The sequence below is a fragment of the Zonotrichia albicollis genome, chromosome 10 (assembly GCF_047830755.1).
Source record: "Zonotrichia albicollis isolate bZonAlb1 chromosome 10, bZonAlb1.hap1, whole genome shotgun sequence".
Classification (NCBI taxonomy): Eukaryota; Metazoa; Chordata; class Aves; order Passeriformes; family Passerellidae; genus Zonotrichia; species Zonotrichia albicollis.
In genome coordinates this window covers 22,758,381-22,777,248 of record NC_133828.1, presented here as the reverse complement: position 1 = coordinate 22,777,248, position 18,868 = coordinate 22,758,381, and the positions used below count along the sequence as shown (strand labels likewise).

Here is an 18,868-nt window from a genome sequence, read left to right as displayed (position 1 = left end):
TGCAATGCCAACTGTTACTGCACTCCCATCATTTATGACATCAGTAGTGGTGATCCAATAAATAAAAATTCTGTATTTACTCTGGGACCATGTTTAGCCTTATATTTATTTGTCATATCAACACTGTGGTTACAATATCCTACTGATGTCACCCAGTAAGAGCTGGGATTTTGTTAAAGTTGTCACCAGTCATAAACAGAAGTGTGAACTATTGAAGATTTGTTTAATCTTCCAGCCTTATTCCTAGCAGTTTGAGAAATATTATTTCCCACTCAAGGTCATTTGGCCTGAAGCTTGATAAAAGAAAGAAAGAAAGGGGTCCCCTGTGGTAGAAAGCACGAGTAAACTAGATCTAATTCTGATCTGTAAAGGAACTCTACAATTTACTTTAAAATATAAAATAATCAGAAAGATGTTTCAGAGATCAAATTAATATATAGTAAAAATATATATTAAAAATATATAGAAGATGCTTTGAAGGATCACCTCAGTAAAATTCCAACTTCTTATTCTTTACACTTGAACCCTTTCTATCAGAAGTGTCTTACAGATCATTGAGACTTTAAGCACTTGTCTGCACATCCCAGCAAGCAGGCTACTTTACTCTGAAAGGTGTATCATTTCAAGTATTAAAACTCTGCCATCCAGACAAAACCAGCAAAACCAGCCAAGGACCGTGTTCCACTTTTAAAGTTTTATAATTCCAGAATACACTGAGGGGCTTCGGAGATGTAGGAAAACAGAACACACAAAAAAGTTCTCAAAAGCTACTCCGCCTCTCTTTCATAATAAAGACAATCCCACACAAAACTTTAGAGAATGCAGAGGACAGAGAGGAGAAGGAAAATAACTCTTATAAAGTCTCAATAAAAGTGGAAAAAAAAAAATTCGGAGAACCAAAATCACCTAATATGTTATTAGGCTATGCAACATTAAATACTTTATCTTCAACAACTTTTTGTGCGCTTGCATACAAACTTTAAGTTAACATATAGGACTAGAGAGTAAAGTTCATAACATTTTCAGTTCAAAGTAATAATAGCATCACTTACCTAAAGATTGGTCTTTGGAGATGCTTTTTCTTGATTGTAACACAATCATCCATTTAAAGTGGGGGAAAAGACTTCTTCCAGCAAATAACTCCAAAAAAACCCAGGGAGTAATCAGGAAATTTGTTCTTAGCTACTGTGCTGCAGAGAGCACACAGAATGGTATTTTGGTGCTGGGGGAAGCCTCCCTCCCTCTTTCTGACAGTGGAGCAGAAAAGGGCCATAGAGGCCACAGAAGCCAGGCACAGCCGTGCGCTACCAAACCGGGCAGGCTGAGCACAACTGGAGTCAAGTTGATCGAGGCGCAGAACTGCACTGGATTCCTTTCAACTGTGCAAGAAAAGGGGGGAGCTCTGCCAAGCACTACCCAGGTAAAAATCTGTTAGATTATTCCAGCCATGAGAGCACTTCTTACACACACTGGTCAAAGTCTTAAATGCAGAGTCACTCTCTCTCTCTCTCTAAAACACACTGTTCCGAGGCTCAACTTTTTTTTCTTCAAAATAAAAGTTGTGCAGCTGTTTCAGCATTCCCATGCGAGTACCTTCAGAAAATTTGCTCTGGTAAAAAAAACTGTATACAAATTAATGAAGACGGATGGATCTGGTCTGTAAGGCTGGCTCTACTTCAAGAGATTGTAATTATTTTACAATCTGGCTTTTATTCACTCTGGATGATGTGTGGATATAACTATGCAAATTAAAGCCCTGCTCATAATTTTTAGCATACATAACCTAATGACCTAGAATTGGCTGAAGCAGAATATGGTGTTTGCATCTGGTAGGACCACAACTACATGAACCAAAGCAAAGCTACATCAGTGAGGAAAACAAAATGACCAAGTTCAGATAGTGTCAGTAGCAAACTGTTACTGTTTGCAAGATAAGATTTCAACATAGATCCAAACTGAAAATCTTGCTCTGACATCACGCTGACATAAATCAGGAAGAATTCAACCGCAGCGAGCACAGGCTGTAAACAAAGCCATAAAGCAGAAGTGGCTGACCGTGGTTCTCAGTGAACTGAAGCCATGAGGGCTTCAGGTGAGACACAATCACCCACACACGTCAGAGGGCTCATAACTAACCTGTGCTGGCACAGGTCCTGATGGGAAACAGGGAGCCCAGCCAGCGGAGCGGCAAAGTAGCAGCAGGGCGGCAGCACATGTGCAGCTGCACACCCAGAGCCGAGCGCCCCCTCCTGCCAGCGAGCGACGGTCCTGCCACAGCCCTGCCCCCAGCACGGCAGCTGCCCTGCGCTCCATTCCTGCAAAGCCCTGCGGGTGGGCGAGGTGCAGCTCCTGACACGGGCCGAGCAGGACCAGGATGGCTGGGATTCCTCTGCAATTGCATTTGTGCTGGGGCAGAGAGGAGAAGAGGGACAGATTTACACAGTTTAGTGCATAACACCGGAAATATCAAAGTTTGATGCAAGATAAGGAAGTAAGATGTGTCTTAGATTGTATATGATCATGAAAGATCCCATTACGTTATGCAGAAACTATTATTCAATTAACAATATTTTCATGAACCAACTCCATATAGCAGAGATAACACATATTCTATTACCATGTATTTTCACGAAGGAAAACCTCGGAGTTGGGTGGGTTTTATTGAAATAGGTAAAGTCTCTTCCTTCAGGTAAAATATACTGCTTTTAAAACAGAGTGATGGTGTCAAGTTTAGTTAGCCTGAAAGGACCCAGTAAGTGATTCCCACACCATATAAAACTATTTTCTTGACACAGCCATGGGAGAACTATCTAAACAAAAAATTATCAGACTGTCATCAGCAGTTATTTTGTGTAGTTCAGTTTCATCTCCCCCACTATTTCTATTCCTCTGAGAAGTAGAGAGAAATACATCATCACCAGGAAAAAAATACCTGTGTCAGACTGAAAGATCTTGAAGGATCTGAAGATCTTTATTCAACAATATGCAGCATTCAGAGCGCTGTCATATTTTTAAAGACCTTCATCTGATCATCATCTCATTCATTCTTGTCTGCCAAGATTTACTATTTCCTTCATATCGTTTTCTTGCTCTGGGTTTCAGAATTTCAAAATAATTTGCTACTTTTTGAAGTGTGCTCACTCACTGATAGTACACAAAGCTAAAAATCACAAAGAAATCTCCCTTTTCTTTCTGTTCCACATTATATGCATATATTGCTATATATATGTTATTTAGAGGGATTTTCTGTAGCTCAGGGTAAAAATCTAGAAAGTTACAAGGAAAAAAAATAATTCTCCAAATTCTCAATGAAAGCTCTACCAAATATGTTTCCACTGAACTCCCAAACCTTTTATGTAACAGTTTTATTGGTTCTGAAAGTAGTAAACATCTTAAAAGTAAATTTTTCTGGGCAGTTTCTATGTACATTGTTATTCATGGGACTTTCATTCAAGAATGGTTTGAAAAAAAGTACTGTTAATAGGAAATGCTAACATTACTTTAATGACATTAGTTTAATCTTGCAAAGAGACATTTTTGACCATTTTTTTCATTCAACACAGCAACTACCCACTGACTTGTTTATAATATTCAAAAATCTTTTTTTTCCATGTTAAATAAGTATTCACACAAGCCCTTTGACAGAGGGCATTTCAGAAACATGTGCTAGATTAACTAGACTGAGGCCTGAAGCCTGAGTCCCCCTGGAAAAATAACATGTATAAATTTCACCACTCTGCAGATAGCAGAATTGGAGCATATTGGAGTAATACTACTCCAATCTGTAGGCTGTAAGTACTCCAAATTGTAGGCTATGCTGGACCTGATACACAGAATGCACTGAAGAGGTGCACATTAATCATAATGAGGAAGTGTAATTATAATGAGTTTTTCCTTGAAAGCATTATTATAATTTTAAAAAGTCCTCTTTAGACAAGCTTCATCATATTTCTTACTTCAAGCTAATCTTTTTAGGACTAATTAGAATGGTAAAAATCTATTTAAATTATACTCTAGCGATATCTTATTTAATTTTCCAACATTGGAAAACAACAAAATTAAACATCAAGTAGAAAATATCTAAATTATTTTTTCTCAATTTATTTTCCAATTATTGCTGTTATTGTTTGCCCATCTGAACCAATGACCACTGCTCTTGATTGCACATGATGCAAATTATTGTATTTCACATCCCATGCATATGTTAATGTGAACAAAGACTTTTTGGACCAAAACCTTGAAATCCTTTACTCACAGAACCTGAGCTTTCCAAACTTCAGTATCTATAGCAATATTTAAGTAATTTGACATTTAATACTACGTCTCAGGGCAAAAGACTACATATGAGGTAGAACTCAAAACCTTCCAATCTGCTTGTTGTAATGCCACATATTTCTTATTGCTCTGTAGCTCTTTGCCAGAAGTCTGGAAATGCAATTATTTCTCCTACTTTGATTTCAAAGCTGTGGGCAATTAAGATGGTAAAATTAAGAACCAGTAATCTGTATGTGCCAGGCACTTGATGCTTTCTACTTTCTAGCTAAAACACCTTCTGGCCATGAGGATATGTGTAAACATTGCTGGTTGGGGTTAAGACCTCTTCAGCTTTTGTAGAAAGACATACAGGTGGGAGAATCAACAGAAAGGGGAGACAAAGAAACTATGAACCATATATGTGAAAAAGAAATTACCTTTATAAAAATGCTGGAATATCAGTGAGAAAAATAACTGGCAAACTGTTCTGTAAGAGTAGTAATTCTGTCAAAGTAGAAAGATAATTTATCTAAGCTTGCTGTCTCAAGGCCAGCACTATTCAATATTTTCTTCAATGGTTTAGATGGAGAAAGGAGTTATTCTTGTTCCAAAATGATATTAAGCCAGTAATATTTTCTGAATGTCCTTGGCAAACTGCAGAAATGTTCAGAAAAAAAAAAGAGGATATAAAAAATACCAATCTCTACATACACATGGGAATAATCTGCAGGACAAGGGGCCATTGGCTCAGCAGCATTTCTTTGGAAAATGCATGGGAAGCAGCAGTGAATAATACACTAAACAATCACAGTCTCAGACAAAAACAAGCATGATTCTGGGAGATATAAAAAGGAGTATTGTCCAGAAGAGCAACCTGCCACTCTCTGTGTTCCCAAGGCTCACCTGAAGCATTGTTTCTTGCTTTGGGACAACACAGTTCAGCAGACACGGGACTACACCCTGACAAAACAGAAATTTAGAAAACATCTCACGAGTAAAGACAGAAGGTCACACAATGTAGCCTAAGGAAAAAGAAAAGAGAACCTAATTAAAAATATTCCAGAACATAAATATAGTTGTGCAATTTATGAAAACAAACTTTTCCCTACCTCCGTGGTCAAGAAATAACAAAATAGCTCATGGGCTTGTAAATTGTAGTAATAAAGATTCAGTGGTGAAAAAATACTTTTTAAAGGAAACTAATAAGGACATTAATTGCTAAGGGAATCTGTTCTTGGAAACATGAGCAGCTTTCTAAGCGTGGATTTTTAAAAGGCTATATAACATGTCAGAAATTATCAGCCTTGACTTGGATGTGAATATAGATCAAATAATCTCTAAATACATCATCCAATCTCATAGTTCTAAAATTCTTTGGTAATCAACTGCTATTATCAGCTTCTAACTGAACCTGCTAATTAGTTTTGGATTTTAGTGTGCATTAAACCATTTATCAGTTAGCTGTAGCACTTGGACTTTTCAATCTTTTACTTGTTTGCCACTTAATCCAAATTTTGAACTTTGGTCCTTAATTCTGGCAACAAAGAGTGTCACTTAAAGCTTTATTCCATTAAACTCCATTTCTGTTTTGCTTCCCTATGTAAGGGGTCAGATGTTTTCCCATATTGTTCACAAGCAACAAGAGAACAAGTGAAAAGCTAAGTTTTGTACATTCATTTTCTGCACTAATGAAGTTTTTTTTAAAAAAGACAGCATATTTCCACATGTTTCTCTTCTTACGGACCTGGAACATAAAAATCTAAAGTAGAACTTGCGAAAAGAATGCTATCTTACTTTACAGTACAATACCTTGCACCAGTTTACTGGTTAGGAAATTTGTAATGTAATTAAATGACCAAGTAATGCATGAAGAAAAAACTATATAGTAAAAAGGCAACATACTTTGTTCAACCAATCCCTAACAACAATTTTATTCAAGTATTTCTAAGTTTGTTGGAATAAATTCACTCAAAAAAGGCTGTGTTCAGACTAAAGATTCAAACTTGGTGCATAAGAAACCAGAGGGAATTGTGTGAAGTCTATCTATACCATCAGTGTCAGTTCAGCAAGGTCTTTCAAGGCTCTTTACAAGACAAAATAGCTTCCAGAACCTTCCCTTCCCTTAAAATGAGAGGGATAAGCCTCTCAGTATGCCTTTTACCAGCTTCCATGGAGGGTCTCCAAATCTATCTATAGCAAGCTAATAAAATTGTCCAGGTGTCTGATGTCCCCAGGAACAGGTTAATTGCTAAAGGAGATGCTGTGACTGCCTGCCATGCAAAAGGTAATTTTATCACAAGCATGTCATGCTTGATAAATAATACCACCTAATAGAACTGTGTTTGTGTAATGGTTTAAGGGCTGAATTATAGTTACCCCATTCTTCATATTCCTTGGCACAATTGATCCTGTTAAGGATCAGGCTGAGTGGTTTGTCACCCAACTGTTATACCAGGTTTGCATTAATCTTACTGCTCTCTGAGCAGTGTAGGACAGTCTCAATTGGTTTCCTCACGTTGACGTCAGCAAAACCCACTCTAAAACTTCACCTAATGACTGCTCCAAGCTTGAGAAATCAGACAGAACTAAAGAGAATTGTGACTCATTCAGAATGCAGATACAAGAGTTTGCAAATGTCACTGGATCTATTGTAGTATGCTTGCTAAAGCTCTGCGAAAAGAGTTCTGTAGGCCTTTAAGTTCTGCTTTCCCTTTTTACCTTTCCGAAGTAAAACGAATTGTAAATTAAATCCTAAATAAAATAGTCATTCTCTCTTACTTTCCCTGTTTACATGCACACACAAACTGAGCAGAGACTTACGTCAATGCCGTCATGCAGGAGATTAATTTCCCTGCTAAGACTTTCCTGCTCAGACTGGAGCACAGGAACTTGGCTTAAGAAGCTTCCCAGTGCTTTACTTGTGCTTTTATATTTTACTGCATCGTAAAAGTTCGAGTAAAACTCAAGCAAATAAGTAGAAATTAAAAAAAAAAAATACTAATACCAATGCCTTTTGGGAACATTAATTTTCCTGATCAATAAAACTCTTCTGAAGAATGTGACCAGTATCATAGCTGTGTTTTATTGGATTCTACCTATTAGGACTTTCTACTCTGCATCTCCAGTTAAGGGAAAGAGGGGGATGAGAAGGAAAGCAAGGGAGAGGAAATGAGAAGAAAGAAATTCCTTTGGGATATATGATGCTAAACTAGCACTGAGATACACAAGTCAAAACATGGCATTCTTTGGTTTTCAGCCAGTGCAATATTATCATTGGCCACAGTTGATGGAATTCCAGTCTCTATCAGAAAACACTGTAATTTATGTGCCATGTGTTTTCTAAATGTATACATATAGTGGCAACTATACACAGACAATTCAGCAACAACTGACACAGCTCACTGTTGCTCTTTAGGGTGGAAAAGGGTAATAAAACCCTCAGAACTTAGTACAGATGGGCTGCATAAAATCAAACAAAAGATAATTGCTAAACACTTTAAAGGTAATGATTAAAATATATGTCAGGATAACTGTTTGCTACAATACTTACAGATTGAAAAAGAAAGTTTAGAAATCCAAGATTGTCCAGAAAGGAAAACATGACTAACTGTGCCATTTGTTAAGCGTGGCTATTGGACAATGTCAAAATCATGACCAAAAGAATTTCTGCTGAATTGAAAATATACGGGCACTTAGTAGGAAGAGGCTATTCTTAGAGGAATTAGAAGGTATATGATAGACTGCATCAATTTTCTCTATATACAACAGTTCTCATCTGAATGTCTGGAACAAAGAGGCAAGAATCTATCATTAGCTACCTCTTCACTACAGTTTTTTCTTTGTAAGTCACAATCAAATCTGTGTAGGTGGCAGAGTTTGAAAACCTTTTTTTTTTTTTAATTTTAGGTTTTGAAAATATTTTGCTCTGTCTTTCATCATGGTCTCCAAGATTATGTATTTCAAAGTTTTCTGAAACCTACTTCATTAAAATTGGTTAAAACACCCTGGTCTATGCACAGTTATTGAGATTTTCTGGTTTTCATCATCAGATTACTGATACCCAGTTTGACTGACATAGAAACTATAAAGTATAAACCCTTGCACTTCCTAGGGGAAAGCAGCAGTATCTGCAGTGTCTGAGACTTGTTGCAGTATCTCTTCAATCAGCTAATTGTTCTTTGCTCACATTGCCATTGGGTAGGTACAAAAAAAGATGGCACAGCAAAAACGCTACAGGTGATAACAAATCATCTTATAAAACTGTTTCTCTTTGCATTCAGATTATGAAAAATTGCTTTTAAACAACAGTTTCTCCATAGATGTCTTGAAATCTGACATTCATAATTTTTAAGTGTTACAAATAGTGATAAATGAAATTCTGAGTTCAGCTCTATCCTCAGATATCTAACATGGCCATAGACAAGAAACATCTCATGCATGACTCAGAAATCTATTCTTCTAAGACAATAACATTTTGATCATTCTTATCTTTCTGTTACAAAGATACTCACAAAATTTAATGCATACAGCAATGATCTATTTTTTTTCTTTCTATCTAGATTCTATTATGGCCTTTGCAATACATAGTGCTGTCTTCCAAAGATAGAAAGACACACACAACTTTTTATTCTCCTTTTACTATATTACCTATATTATTTTCCTCCTTATCCCAGCTCACCATCCCCCCAGCATCCCACACACTTCTTCCCAAGTCTACTCACTGTGATGACATTCTTCCAAACATGCCAAGTATATGTGTATTCATGAGAGGAGATTAGCAGGAAGTTTATCTTTTCTAGCAAAACTTTTTGGAGACTGAGAAGAAAACTCACCCTGTTATTTGGCAACAGCATTTCCAGAGAAGAAAAGCAACAAGCAAAGGAGAAATGTAGAATTGTGTAAATCAAAGAGTTTTCTCTCTCTCCACCCCATTTATTTAATGCTTAGGATGATCAAATTAACTAAAACAAGGCTCTCCTGCTAACTGTAATCTAGGCATGAGAAAAACTCTGAAATTATTTCAAATGAACTGGTAATTATCCTCAGGAAAGGTTCCCTAGTGTGCTCAAGTTCAGGACTCTGCGGGATAAATTTTGATAGTCAGATAATCTACAATGAATATGCGAGTATATCACTTGTTTAGTCAACAAATTTTAAAAATAAAAAATGGTGCTTAAAAGTAGCTCAATGCTCACGCTATTCATCAAGGGTCAAAAGTTAGTCAGAGATATAAAACAAAAAGAACCTGAGAGAATGTGAAACACACCAAACATTACAGTTTATAAACAAGAAATGACTCATGATTTCCTACTGTCTGCCTAGATTTTTTGCACTTTCCCCTCTTCATGGAAACACCTCTTTTTTATTCATACATTAGAAATCCCATTTCAGAAAAATTAATCTCAAAACTTTATTAGAGCTACAAGCCTAACCAAAACTTCAATATGCATTCATTTTATACCATACCCTGTCTGAACACAAGGCTGAGGCAGAGTAATTTCGCTACTTAAATTCTCCGAGATGTTTGAATGTGGGTACCATGTAGCTGACTTCATTACCAATGCAATTATTTCACCTATTAATTTGGTGTACAGGTAATGGCTATGCTCCCAGCCCCAGAGAATGAGCTGTTGCCATTATCTACTAAAGAAACAAGGTACTCACCAGGGCATTGTTAAACTCTTTATGTATTGTCTGTGTCTACCTAGACCAAATAATGAGTTGCCATTTTTAATACTAAATCTCAAAATTGAACTAAAAGCAACAAAGAAAAGAAACTTTAATATAATCTGTGCAATGATGTCTTTTGTAGAACTATTGAACTTCTTGTGAGTTACTCTTGAATGGCAAGCTAAACCACAATATTCAGTAAGAAAAAGGTTTTCCAGTGTGTAATTACATCTTGGCAACAGCTGAAAAATAAATTTTAATAAGATGTAGATTTAAAAAAATGACTGCTGTATAATGTTTTATGTTACCTGAAGACTGTGTGTAGTTTTTGTCCCTTCAGAAGGTGTCAATTTTGTAACTCTTTTTAAAATTTTGTTATTCAGTTCCTCTCATTGCCTAATGGAAAGATAAACTGATTTTCTTCACACCCCATCTCAGCTTTTCCTCTGAAACTTAACAAAAAACATGCTAAGTTGTGTTATTTGTTCTGATTCTAAGCTATGTTATGTGGGTACCTCCTAACTACAATCATATACAATTGAGCAGAAATTTGAACTAAACAACTGAACCACAATTCAGATGAATATCATTAATACAAAGGTGCAAGATTCTTTTGTTGTATCCCAGGAGATTCAAGGTTCCTCTGTCAGCACACTGAAATATTGTGCACTTCCATGATTTACTCTTTAGAAATTCTCATGACAAAATAAAAAGTTGCCATTTCACTGTGTAATACAGTGGTCATTTTGACATTAATTTCTTCTTTAGCAAGTACATTTCACACCAGTATTTGTTTACTTTCTTCTACCTATCAAATTTTTGACCATAATAATTAACTTTTATGAGTAATAAAATCAGGTCTGCCCAAATAATTAATATTTTCCTGTTACTATAAACCACATATTCTCAACAGCTTTTGAATACCATTTCCATAAGCACAGTAAGTCTCCTTTGTTATGCGATTATTGTCAAGAAGTATAATGAGACTAATTTAATATTAATTATATAAATTGCCAAACAGCAGATTTTTAATTAAATTGTTGCAGAACTTATAAATAAGTGCAGAGATCCATACATTGATTAAAGTTATCTGCCTGTATCTTGACGAGGTAGAGGTGGAATTATTTTATCCAGGATAACAACATCCTATCCAGTCAAACAGTGTGTAACAGATACTACCATGTGTATCACAAACTGATCTTTTCTCTGAAGCCCAGCAGGATGCTATAGGGAATGTCAAGCATTTAGCAGCTCTGCTATTATCAGTCTCTTATTTTTTCCACTGCTCCATGCTTTTGAATATTCAGAGCAGACCACTTGGTAAAAGAGGCAAACTTATGCATACAGAAAAAAACAATATAAGACATACTGGTGATGTAAGCAGCCCCAACCAGTGGTGATGGCTGCAGCTGAGCACACGTAACACCATAAATCCATGGAATAATCATAGAACACTTTAGGTGGGAAACGACCTTAAAGGTCATTGGCTCCACCTGCAAGCTTAACACTGTCAAGTCCAGCATTAAACAATGTCAATAAACACCGCATCTTCATGTCTTTTAATTCTTCCAAGGATGGTGATTCTACCATTTCCCTGGGCAGCCTATTCCAAAGCTGGATAATACTTTCAGTGAAGAAACGTTTCCTAACATTCAATCTAAACCACCCCTGACACAACCTGAGGCCATTTCATCTGATCAAGTACTAGGCTTGTTACTTGGGGGAGAGAACAAAACCCACCTCACCACCCTATTTCCTTTCAAGCAATTGTAGAGAGGGATAAAGTCCCTCCTGACCCTCATTTTTCCTTGGCTAAACAGCCCCACCTCCCCCAGCCGTTCTTCACCAGACTTCATTTCCAGCCCCTCCAGCAGCTCTGCTGACCTTCTCTGGACTCACTCCCACACCTCAATGTCTTCCTTGTAGCGAGGGGCCCAAAACTGAACTCAGGACTCGAGGTGTGGTGCCACCAGGGCTGGGTACAGGGGGACAGTCACTGCCCTGGTCCTACTGGCCATACTATTCCTGATACATGCCAGGATGGCACTGGCCTTCCCAGCCACCTGGGCACACACTGGCTCATGTTCATCTGCTGCCAACCAGCACCCTCCAGGTCCTTTTCTGCTGGGCAGCTTTCCAGCCACTACTCCCAGCCTGTAGCACTGCCTGGGGGTGTAATTGTTATTCATTAAGAATAATCAACACAGTTAAACAAAATGTAATTACTTCAGTATTTCCCATAATGAGTTGCAGAAGTCTCATTTTGGACTTTTGAAAAACGGACCATCCTTCATTCACATTGGAGAGAAGTTGTAACATCGGTCCCACCAATGTCAGTAGCACCCACTATGACTTACTGTCAGCGTGATCCTCAAGGAGCAGATGGAGCAATATTCATTAAATATTTTTTTACGTGGTAAATCATGCTCCCAACTAACAGACCTATCAAGTTATGATATGCCTTAACTAATCAGGACAACTGCAGTGGAAAATGAAATGTGCACTTTGAGATAGACTTAGGAAGAAACTATTTATTTAAAGAAACAGGTTTTGGAGCTCTTGAAGTTAAGGGAAAACACACTTTCCACTAACTTTTCATGCCCAAGAGCCCTGAATTTGGGTATTCCCTGTCAGATACTCTTCCAGATATACTATCAAAATGTACTGCAATTTTCCAAGTGAGAAATTGCACCCTTTCATGCAACAGCAATATGAGCCATGATGATGCTCGACATGTCTCCACATAGCCTGACGGCAGCACCAGCGCAGCTCAGAAACCCAAATGTTACAGAAGAGCCCTGATCAGGGGCCTTAGCACAGAATCTTCTGCAAGCCTTACACCAAGATAACCAGGCATGGGTCCAAGAAACCCTTTAGTGGCCAATGCTCCCCTCCCTATGACTTAACTGCAAACAGTGCTGACTGAGCTTGCACCCTTTTCCCTGATTCTGCTCTTCAATTTCTTGATGCTCATTGCTTGAACTTCTTGTGTTCGGTTAATTGTTTGTGTTCAGATTGAGACAATTGCTCTTGTTCCTCAGTTTTATTTGAAGTAACCCACAATATTTATTGCAAGGCCACTATAGTGCATTAAAGACTTTAAATTCAATTATATAGAATGATTCTGGTTTGGTTCAGTGAAGAGACTTTACCCTAAAGATACATATAAACAACAAAGTATTTAACAATGGTGAGCACTTAAGTAGCATGTAAAATGAAATGAGCTTGTTATAAATAATGGCTGTATGACAGGTGCTAAAATATAATTGTCCATTTAGCAGCCTTTCTTAAAGTGTGAGGCACTTATGAGTTTGGTTTTTGCTCTGATTCTATACAGCTGAGCATCTGTGTGCACAGGACATTTGTCAGTAAAATTTCCATTACAACTACAAACTTTTTTTCACTTGGATCAATGCAATTTAATTATCCCCTTATCGAGATTAGTTATATGAATTCTTCCATGACACTCTTTAACCTTAAGGAAATTATTCTTTTAATGTTGTTATACAGACCAACTCATAAACCACGGTTAAGAAAAACATTTCTCAAAAACATATAGCTTAAGGAAAATGTCACGGGCTACTCAGGTCAACTCTGCTAAGGTAGTTTGGTGTGAACATTTTCAGAAAAGAAAATTAAGGTAAGACCAAGGAAATGCCAATAACATCTCTATATAAAACCATGTTGCTTTCTATTTCTGATAATATCTTTTGTATCCCGTGTAGAAATCATTGTTTTGGTGGTTTGGATTTTTCTGGTTTGGGGAACCATATCTTCAGAGAGGGATTCACAGGACAGTCAGTGACTGTGCCATGCAGAAGCTCATGTTACACAGCCTTGGAGGAATAAAGATCTGGCATAATGATGAAGTGAGCTTCCAAGTGAGTCAGGGTATCAAAAGCTAGAAACATGACTGTAAGAAGGGAGCCACTGAAAACTCAGAGACCTGCAGCTTTCTGGAAACACCAGGAATAATTGCAGATTTAAATAATCTGGTGTCTTCATTGGTCTCTTCCAGCAATGGCTGCCAGCCATGAGGAAATAAGACAGAAAGTAAATTTAGTTCTTAGAATAACTGGGTCTGATACACTTCACATCTCAGCATGTTCCTGTTAGATCAAATATTACACTATGAAACTGCATTTGCAGATGCTGAAGAAAATTGCATTCCATCTAAGACTGAAAATTTCAAAACTGAAAATGCATATTCCTGAAAAGGATAAAAATGGGAAGATCCAATCACTCAACACAAACATGTACTCCAGTTCCCTGAAAGCAAACAAAAAACACCCAACAACAACAAAAAACTAAACAAACCAAAAAAACCCCAACCAAACAAAACACTATGATAATCTAGGACAAATATTTCAGAATTATAGGCTGAAATACTGCATTTGCTCTTCACAAGTTTGATCTGCAAATAAAAAACACTTTGCATTTCAGGTTGACATTGTAAACACTAAAAAGGGTACAAAACCTTTCAAGAACAGCACTGTGATGGACATGTAGAGCTCTAAATGGGATACATAAATAGCATTTTGCAACCAAGAGAAAAAATACAATCCAAGACAATGATCAGTGTTTGGAAAGAGAAGCATGAGCTGCACAAGTCAGATGCCTGTGTCAGTTTTCACAAGTGCTAGCAGAGATTATATCTCCCAGCATGATGTTTTACTTGTTTTCATAACAGCAGGACATTTCACTATTGTTCAAGTTTTTGATTGCCTCCCAGATCCTTTTCCATGATATTGCAGTGCAGCTGGTTTAACCCCATCGTATATTTGTACAGCTGATTACTGCCACATAAACATGGCAAAGGGATGACAATTTTATCGTGTTTTAGGATAATTTTGAATTCTAATTTGTCTCTCACTCTATTTACAGGTCTTTCTATAAGTTAATGTTATTCCAAAGAACAAAAATGCACCCATGTCAGAGGTCTTCAGAGTCATGGAAACATCTTTCTTTCCTGACAAACAAACCCCTTTGATAATTCTTTGCCAAATACACTTTACAGACAGTGTATGATTCTTAGAAAGTTGTTCTGAGCCCTAAAACCAATTATATGGATATGTATCTCAAGGAATCAGAGAACAACAGAGGTGATGAAGCAAGTCACTGTATTCACTCACAGTGACCACAGCTGTGAAAAACTATGTCTTAAAGGCAAAGCCACCACCCAGCAAACAGTTCACCCTTGTACTCTAATTTCAACCAACTAGTATCAAAATCATACCTTCAAATTTGCAGGAAAATATCCTTCTGTTGACAACTATTTTAAGGAATGATCCTTCCTTGGATCTATCTATCCAAAGTGATGTTGACAACTAAAATTTAAAGATAGATTGGATATTTCCCAACTATGAAGCCACCTTGGTAACTTACACACATTACGACTGGTAAGTAAATTATCCTCACAATTTTTCTTACATTTATCTAAAGTTGTGACATTGAACTGACATCTGAATACATACTAGGCAGCTTCAATTTTAACTTACAGAAATTGAGCTTGTTATTGCTAATATTGTATAAAGCCTTGCACACTTAGGCCATATTGATGGTGGAAGCTGATCACTTCACAGGATGTCCTTTGTTAAGTGATGCGAGTGGCATTTAAAGTAGATTAATGGCAAAAATAATCTGGTTATTTTTGCTTTTTATACAAATTTAAACAGCATGGACTGACAGATAAGACTCTGTGTTGGGATCTAAGAGCCCTGAGCTTTTCATGAGTCCATGGACGTGATCTTGGAGAGGTCACTTTCAACTCAGACTTCTAAGTTCAGCACTGAACTTTCTGGTGAAATTTCTTCCCTTCAAAAGCTGTTTTACTTTATGGACTAAAAGTATTTGCCAACACTAGGTATTTTTTCTACCTTTGTTTCTTTTCCTATATAAAGCAAACTTTCATTTCAGTGACTCAAGTAGCAACAGCTTTTTCTAAAACCCCTTTCCTATGCAGTCATATCTAGTAGCATCTTTTTTTGTCCCTGTTATGTAGCAGGTGTCCTAGTTTCAGACAGAGCTTGTTAGTTTGTGGATATGTAACTCACTATTTCTTACTAGCACTTGCCACACATTGAAGTATGTCCTTTTGTACAAGCTTTAAGGAACTGCTTGAAAGTGACAAAAAGTAAATATCTACTTTTTCTCAAGATTTCTGCCTTGTTACAAAACCATACTTACTATTTGGAATACTGCAGTGATTTCCTGCTGGTACTTTGATCCAAGAATATCATGAGCTGTGCAGGTGGTTTCTGTCACACTGTCATTCATGTTTTTGACAGATTTTGAGTCTGCATAATATTCCCTGATAAACTTCTTAATGTTATCTGTGCCAAGAAAGGAAAACTTACATTCTGCCAACTTGCTGACAAACCCTATTGACAATATCAGACACTTGCTCAGTCAGTCAGGAATGCAAATAAACCTTCAAATCACAGTGAGAAATACCTTGGAAGGTATTTATAATAAAGAACCTTGGAAAAGGCCACTACACTTGACCAGTCTGACTGACTAAACCATAGGGATACATGTAATTTGTTGCATACACATAATCTTAGTTTTAGGGAAAAAACATCTTCAGTCCAATCCGGAATTCAGCAAACCTCCTTACCCTTTCTCATCAGCACAATGCAGTCTTTCAAGTTAAGCAACATTATAATGCAAGAATGCATCTGTAACTCCCCTTAAGTTACAAGCACAGAAGTAAAGCAGGGTATCCTGTTTCAGCCTCTTAAAGGACTCTTCATCTTTGACTGAGGGAAGAGTTAGTAAAAAGAGTACTGGAATTTCCCAAGTCAGCCTCATACAGGTTTCCTGAAGGAGTCAAAGATAACTAATCTGAACTCTAAAGAATATGTGGATACATAGGAGCTGTTTGGCATCCTTCCCAGGTACCTAATTACTCTAATGTAAATCTAGAAATGAAATCTACTTCCACCTCTAGCACTTTCTGATACCATGAAATTTTAAAAGGTAAATCCAAGATTCTAAATAGAATATCACAATACACAAAATTTCCATTCGTTCTCCTGATGTAAAGTATTGAAAAGTATGCACACTTGGACAGTCCTCCTGGGCAGAAAATTAATTCAGTCATTCTAAAGCTGAAACCTACTTTGAAATTCTGTTTTGTCCCAGCTGGGCAAAGTGATGGAAGGAATTCAGATAGTGTGAGTTGTGCCCATTCCACAGCTATTACTTCTGGGGATTTTTCCCTCCCTTGCTACTTCCACTGAAGTAATTTCCCCCTCCCTTTCTGCTGCTCTTAATATTTCTTTTGTTACACACCATTGGATTCCTCCATTTTGAGCAGCATTCCAGGATGAGACACATTTGGGAAGGCTTTGATTCTAACACACAACAACACAAGGTCACAGGAGAGACCCTCAGCTAGAGTTGAATGCCACAGAATCTGGAGAATAAAGGCAGCTCTTTGCACCAGTCCCCTGGTTATGAGCTGAGGTTAGGTGATATGCAAAAAATAAGTGCTGAAATACTAAATAACAGCATTATTTGTTAGGCAAAAACTTTTCACTGACACAGAAATCATTCATAACAACTTGGAAAAATTTTTCCTGTACTGTAAAACTTTTAAACAATGTATTTTAAACATTTGTTTGCTGTGATACTACCCAAATTTGCCAGTGGTAGATAAAGACCATCTGTGTAGTTGCTATACAAACAGAACAAAAAAGCTCATTGCTACCCCAAAGCTCTCACAACATATGTTATGTGAGAAATGAGTACACTGGTATGTTACCAAGTCTGATTTTTGTTTTAGACTTCAGGCAGTGACTGGTGAGAATGCATCCCACATCCCAATTTACTTATAGGCAGAATCAATTATGCTTTGAGTCATTTTTACGAGGTTCAAAGCACAGAGAAATTACAACTATACCTTCTCAAAATAAGATTCTTTTGTTATAGGTAATGGCCAGGGAGCACCTATAGGAGTGAAGCTACAAGTGATTTTCTTAAACTGTGTAAAAAAAGTACATGAGCTGAATACTAAACATAATGACTGTATCTCCAACATCCCAGTCCAGGCAAAGAATAAATGTCCGGGTAAGAGGTGGAACTGGTTTCAAATTTGAGCAGTCAGCTTCCAACAATGACAAACAATAGCTAAACCAATTGAAATACTTTCCCTTGTATAGCTACTACTGTAAACTCAGCATACTCCACCTTTACACTGATGTGAAATGTGACACATTTCTTGCAGGCCAATCTAAAGGAAGGCAGCTCTGAGAGTCCCAGAGATCAGCATCATTTCCATCACACACCTGTGATGCTCTTGATTCTTTTAAGTTGATTCAGTTGAAACAATAACTTTTGGAACTTACAGTAACATTTAGCATATCTTTCAAGGATGCAAGTAGATAGAGATTGGTGACTGCAGTGATAATTACACTTGCCAGGAAGTGATGAATCATCTCATACACTTTTGCTGGTCTTATTTTAAAACTAAGAACTTGGCACTTTTCCTTTTTTATTTTGGCACATGCCCAAAAAGCTGCAGCATTTTTTTCCAGACCAAGGGTTAAAACAGACACAGAAAAATGAGACACTGCTTAAACTGCCAGACCGTTAAACTTTCCACACTGGTATGGGGAGAAAACTTGAAATAAAACACTAGGAAAAAACTGCTGAACAAGAACTCAGAGGAGTTTTAAGCTATGAGTTATGATGAAAGATCTGCAGAAACACAGACACATGTAAATGGAGCTAAGAAGAGGGGAATGGGTAAGAAGACAACAGCAGATTGCATTTGTTTCTTGTGACAAATGGCTACTCCAGTAACATAATTTGTGTTATGTCCATTATCCAAACAGAATCTTTAATGGTGGAATTTATTAGCACTACATATTGAGGCAAGACTATCAAAAGTCTTATTAAAAACCTCATTAAAGTCCATCAAAAGTTCAGGTCCAGGCACTTA

The 18,868-nt window shown here is 37.2% G+C and overlaps 1 protein-coding gene across 7 annotated transcripts in view; it reads right to left on the bottom strand.

Moving 5' to 3' along the window:
* PDE1A (phosphodiesterase 1A) overlaps nt 1-18,868 on the bottom strand; it is a 194,427-nt gene that overhangs the window by 105,057 nt on the left and 70,502 nt on the right. Inside the window, exon 1 of one of the 7 annotated variants that reach the window (XM_074548351.1) lies at nt 1,053-1,446. The exons of the other annotated variants lie outside the window; for them this stretch is intronic. Within the exon in view, the coding sequence (XP_074404452.1) occupies nt 1,053-1,105 (53 nt within the window). The 5' untranslated portion in view covers nt 1,106-1,446. Of the gene's footprint in view, nt 1-1,052; nt 1,447-18,868 lie in introns of those variants that run through there. 7 annotated transcript variants of the gene reach the window in all.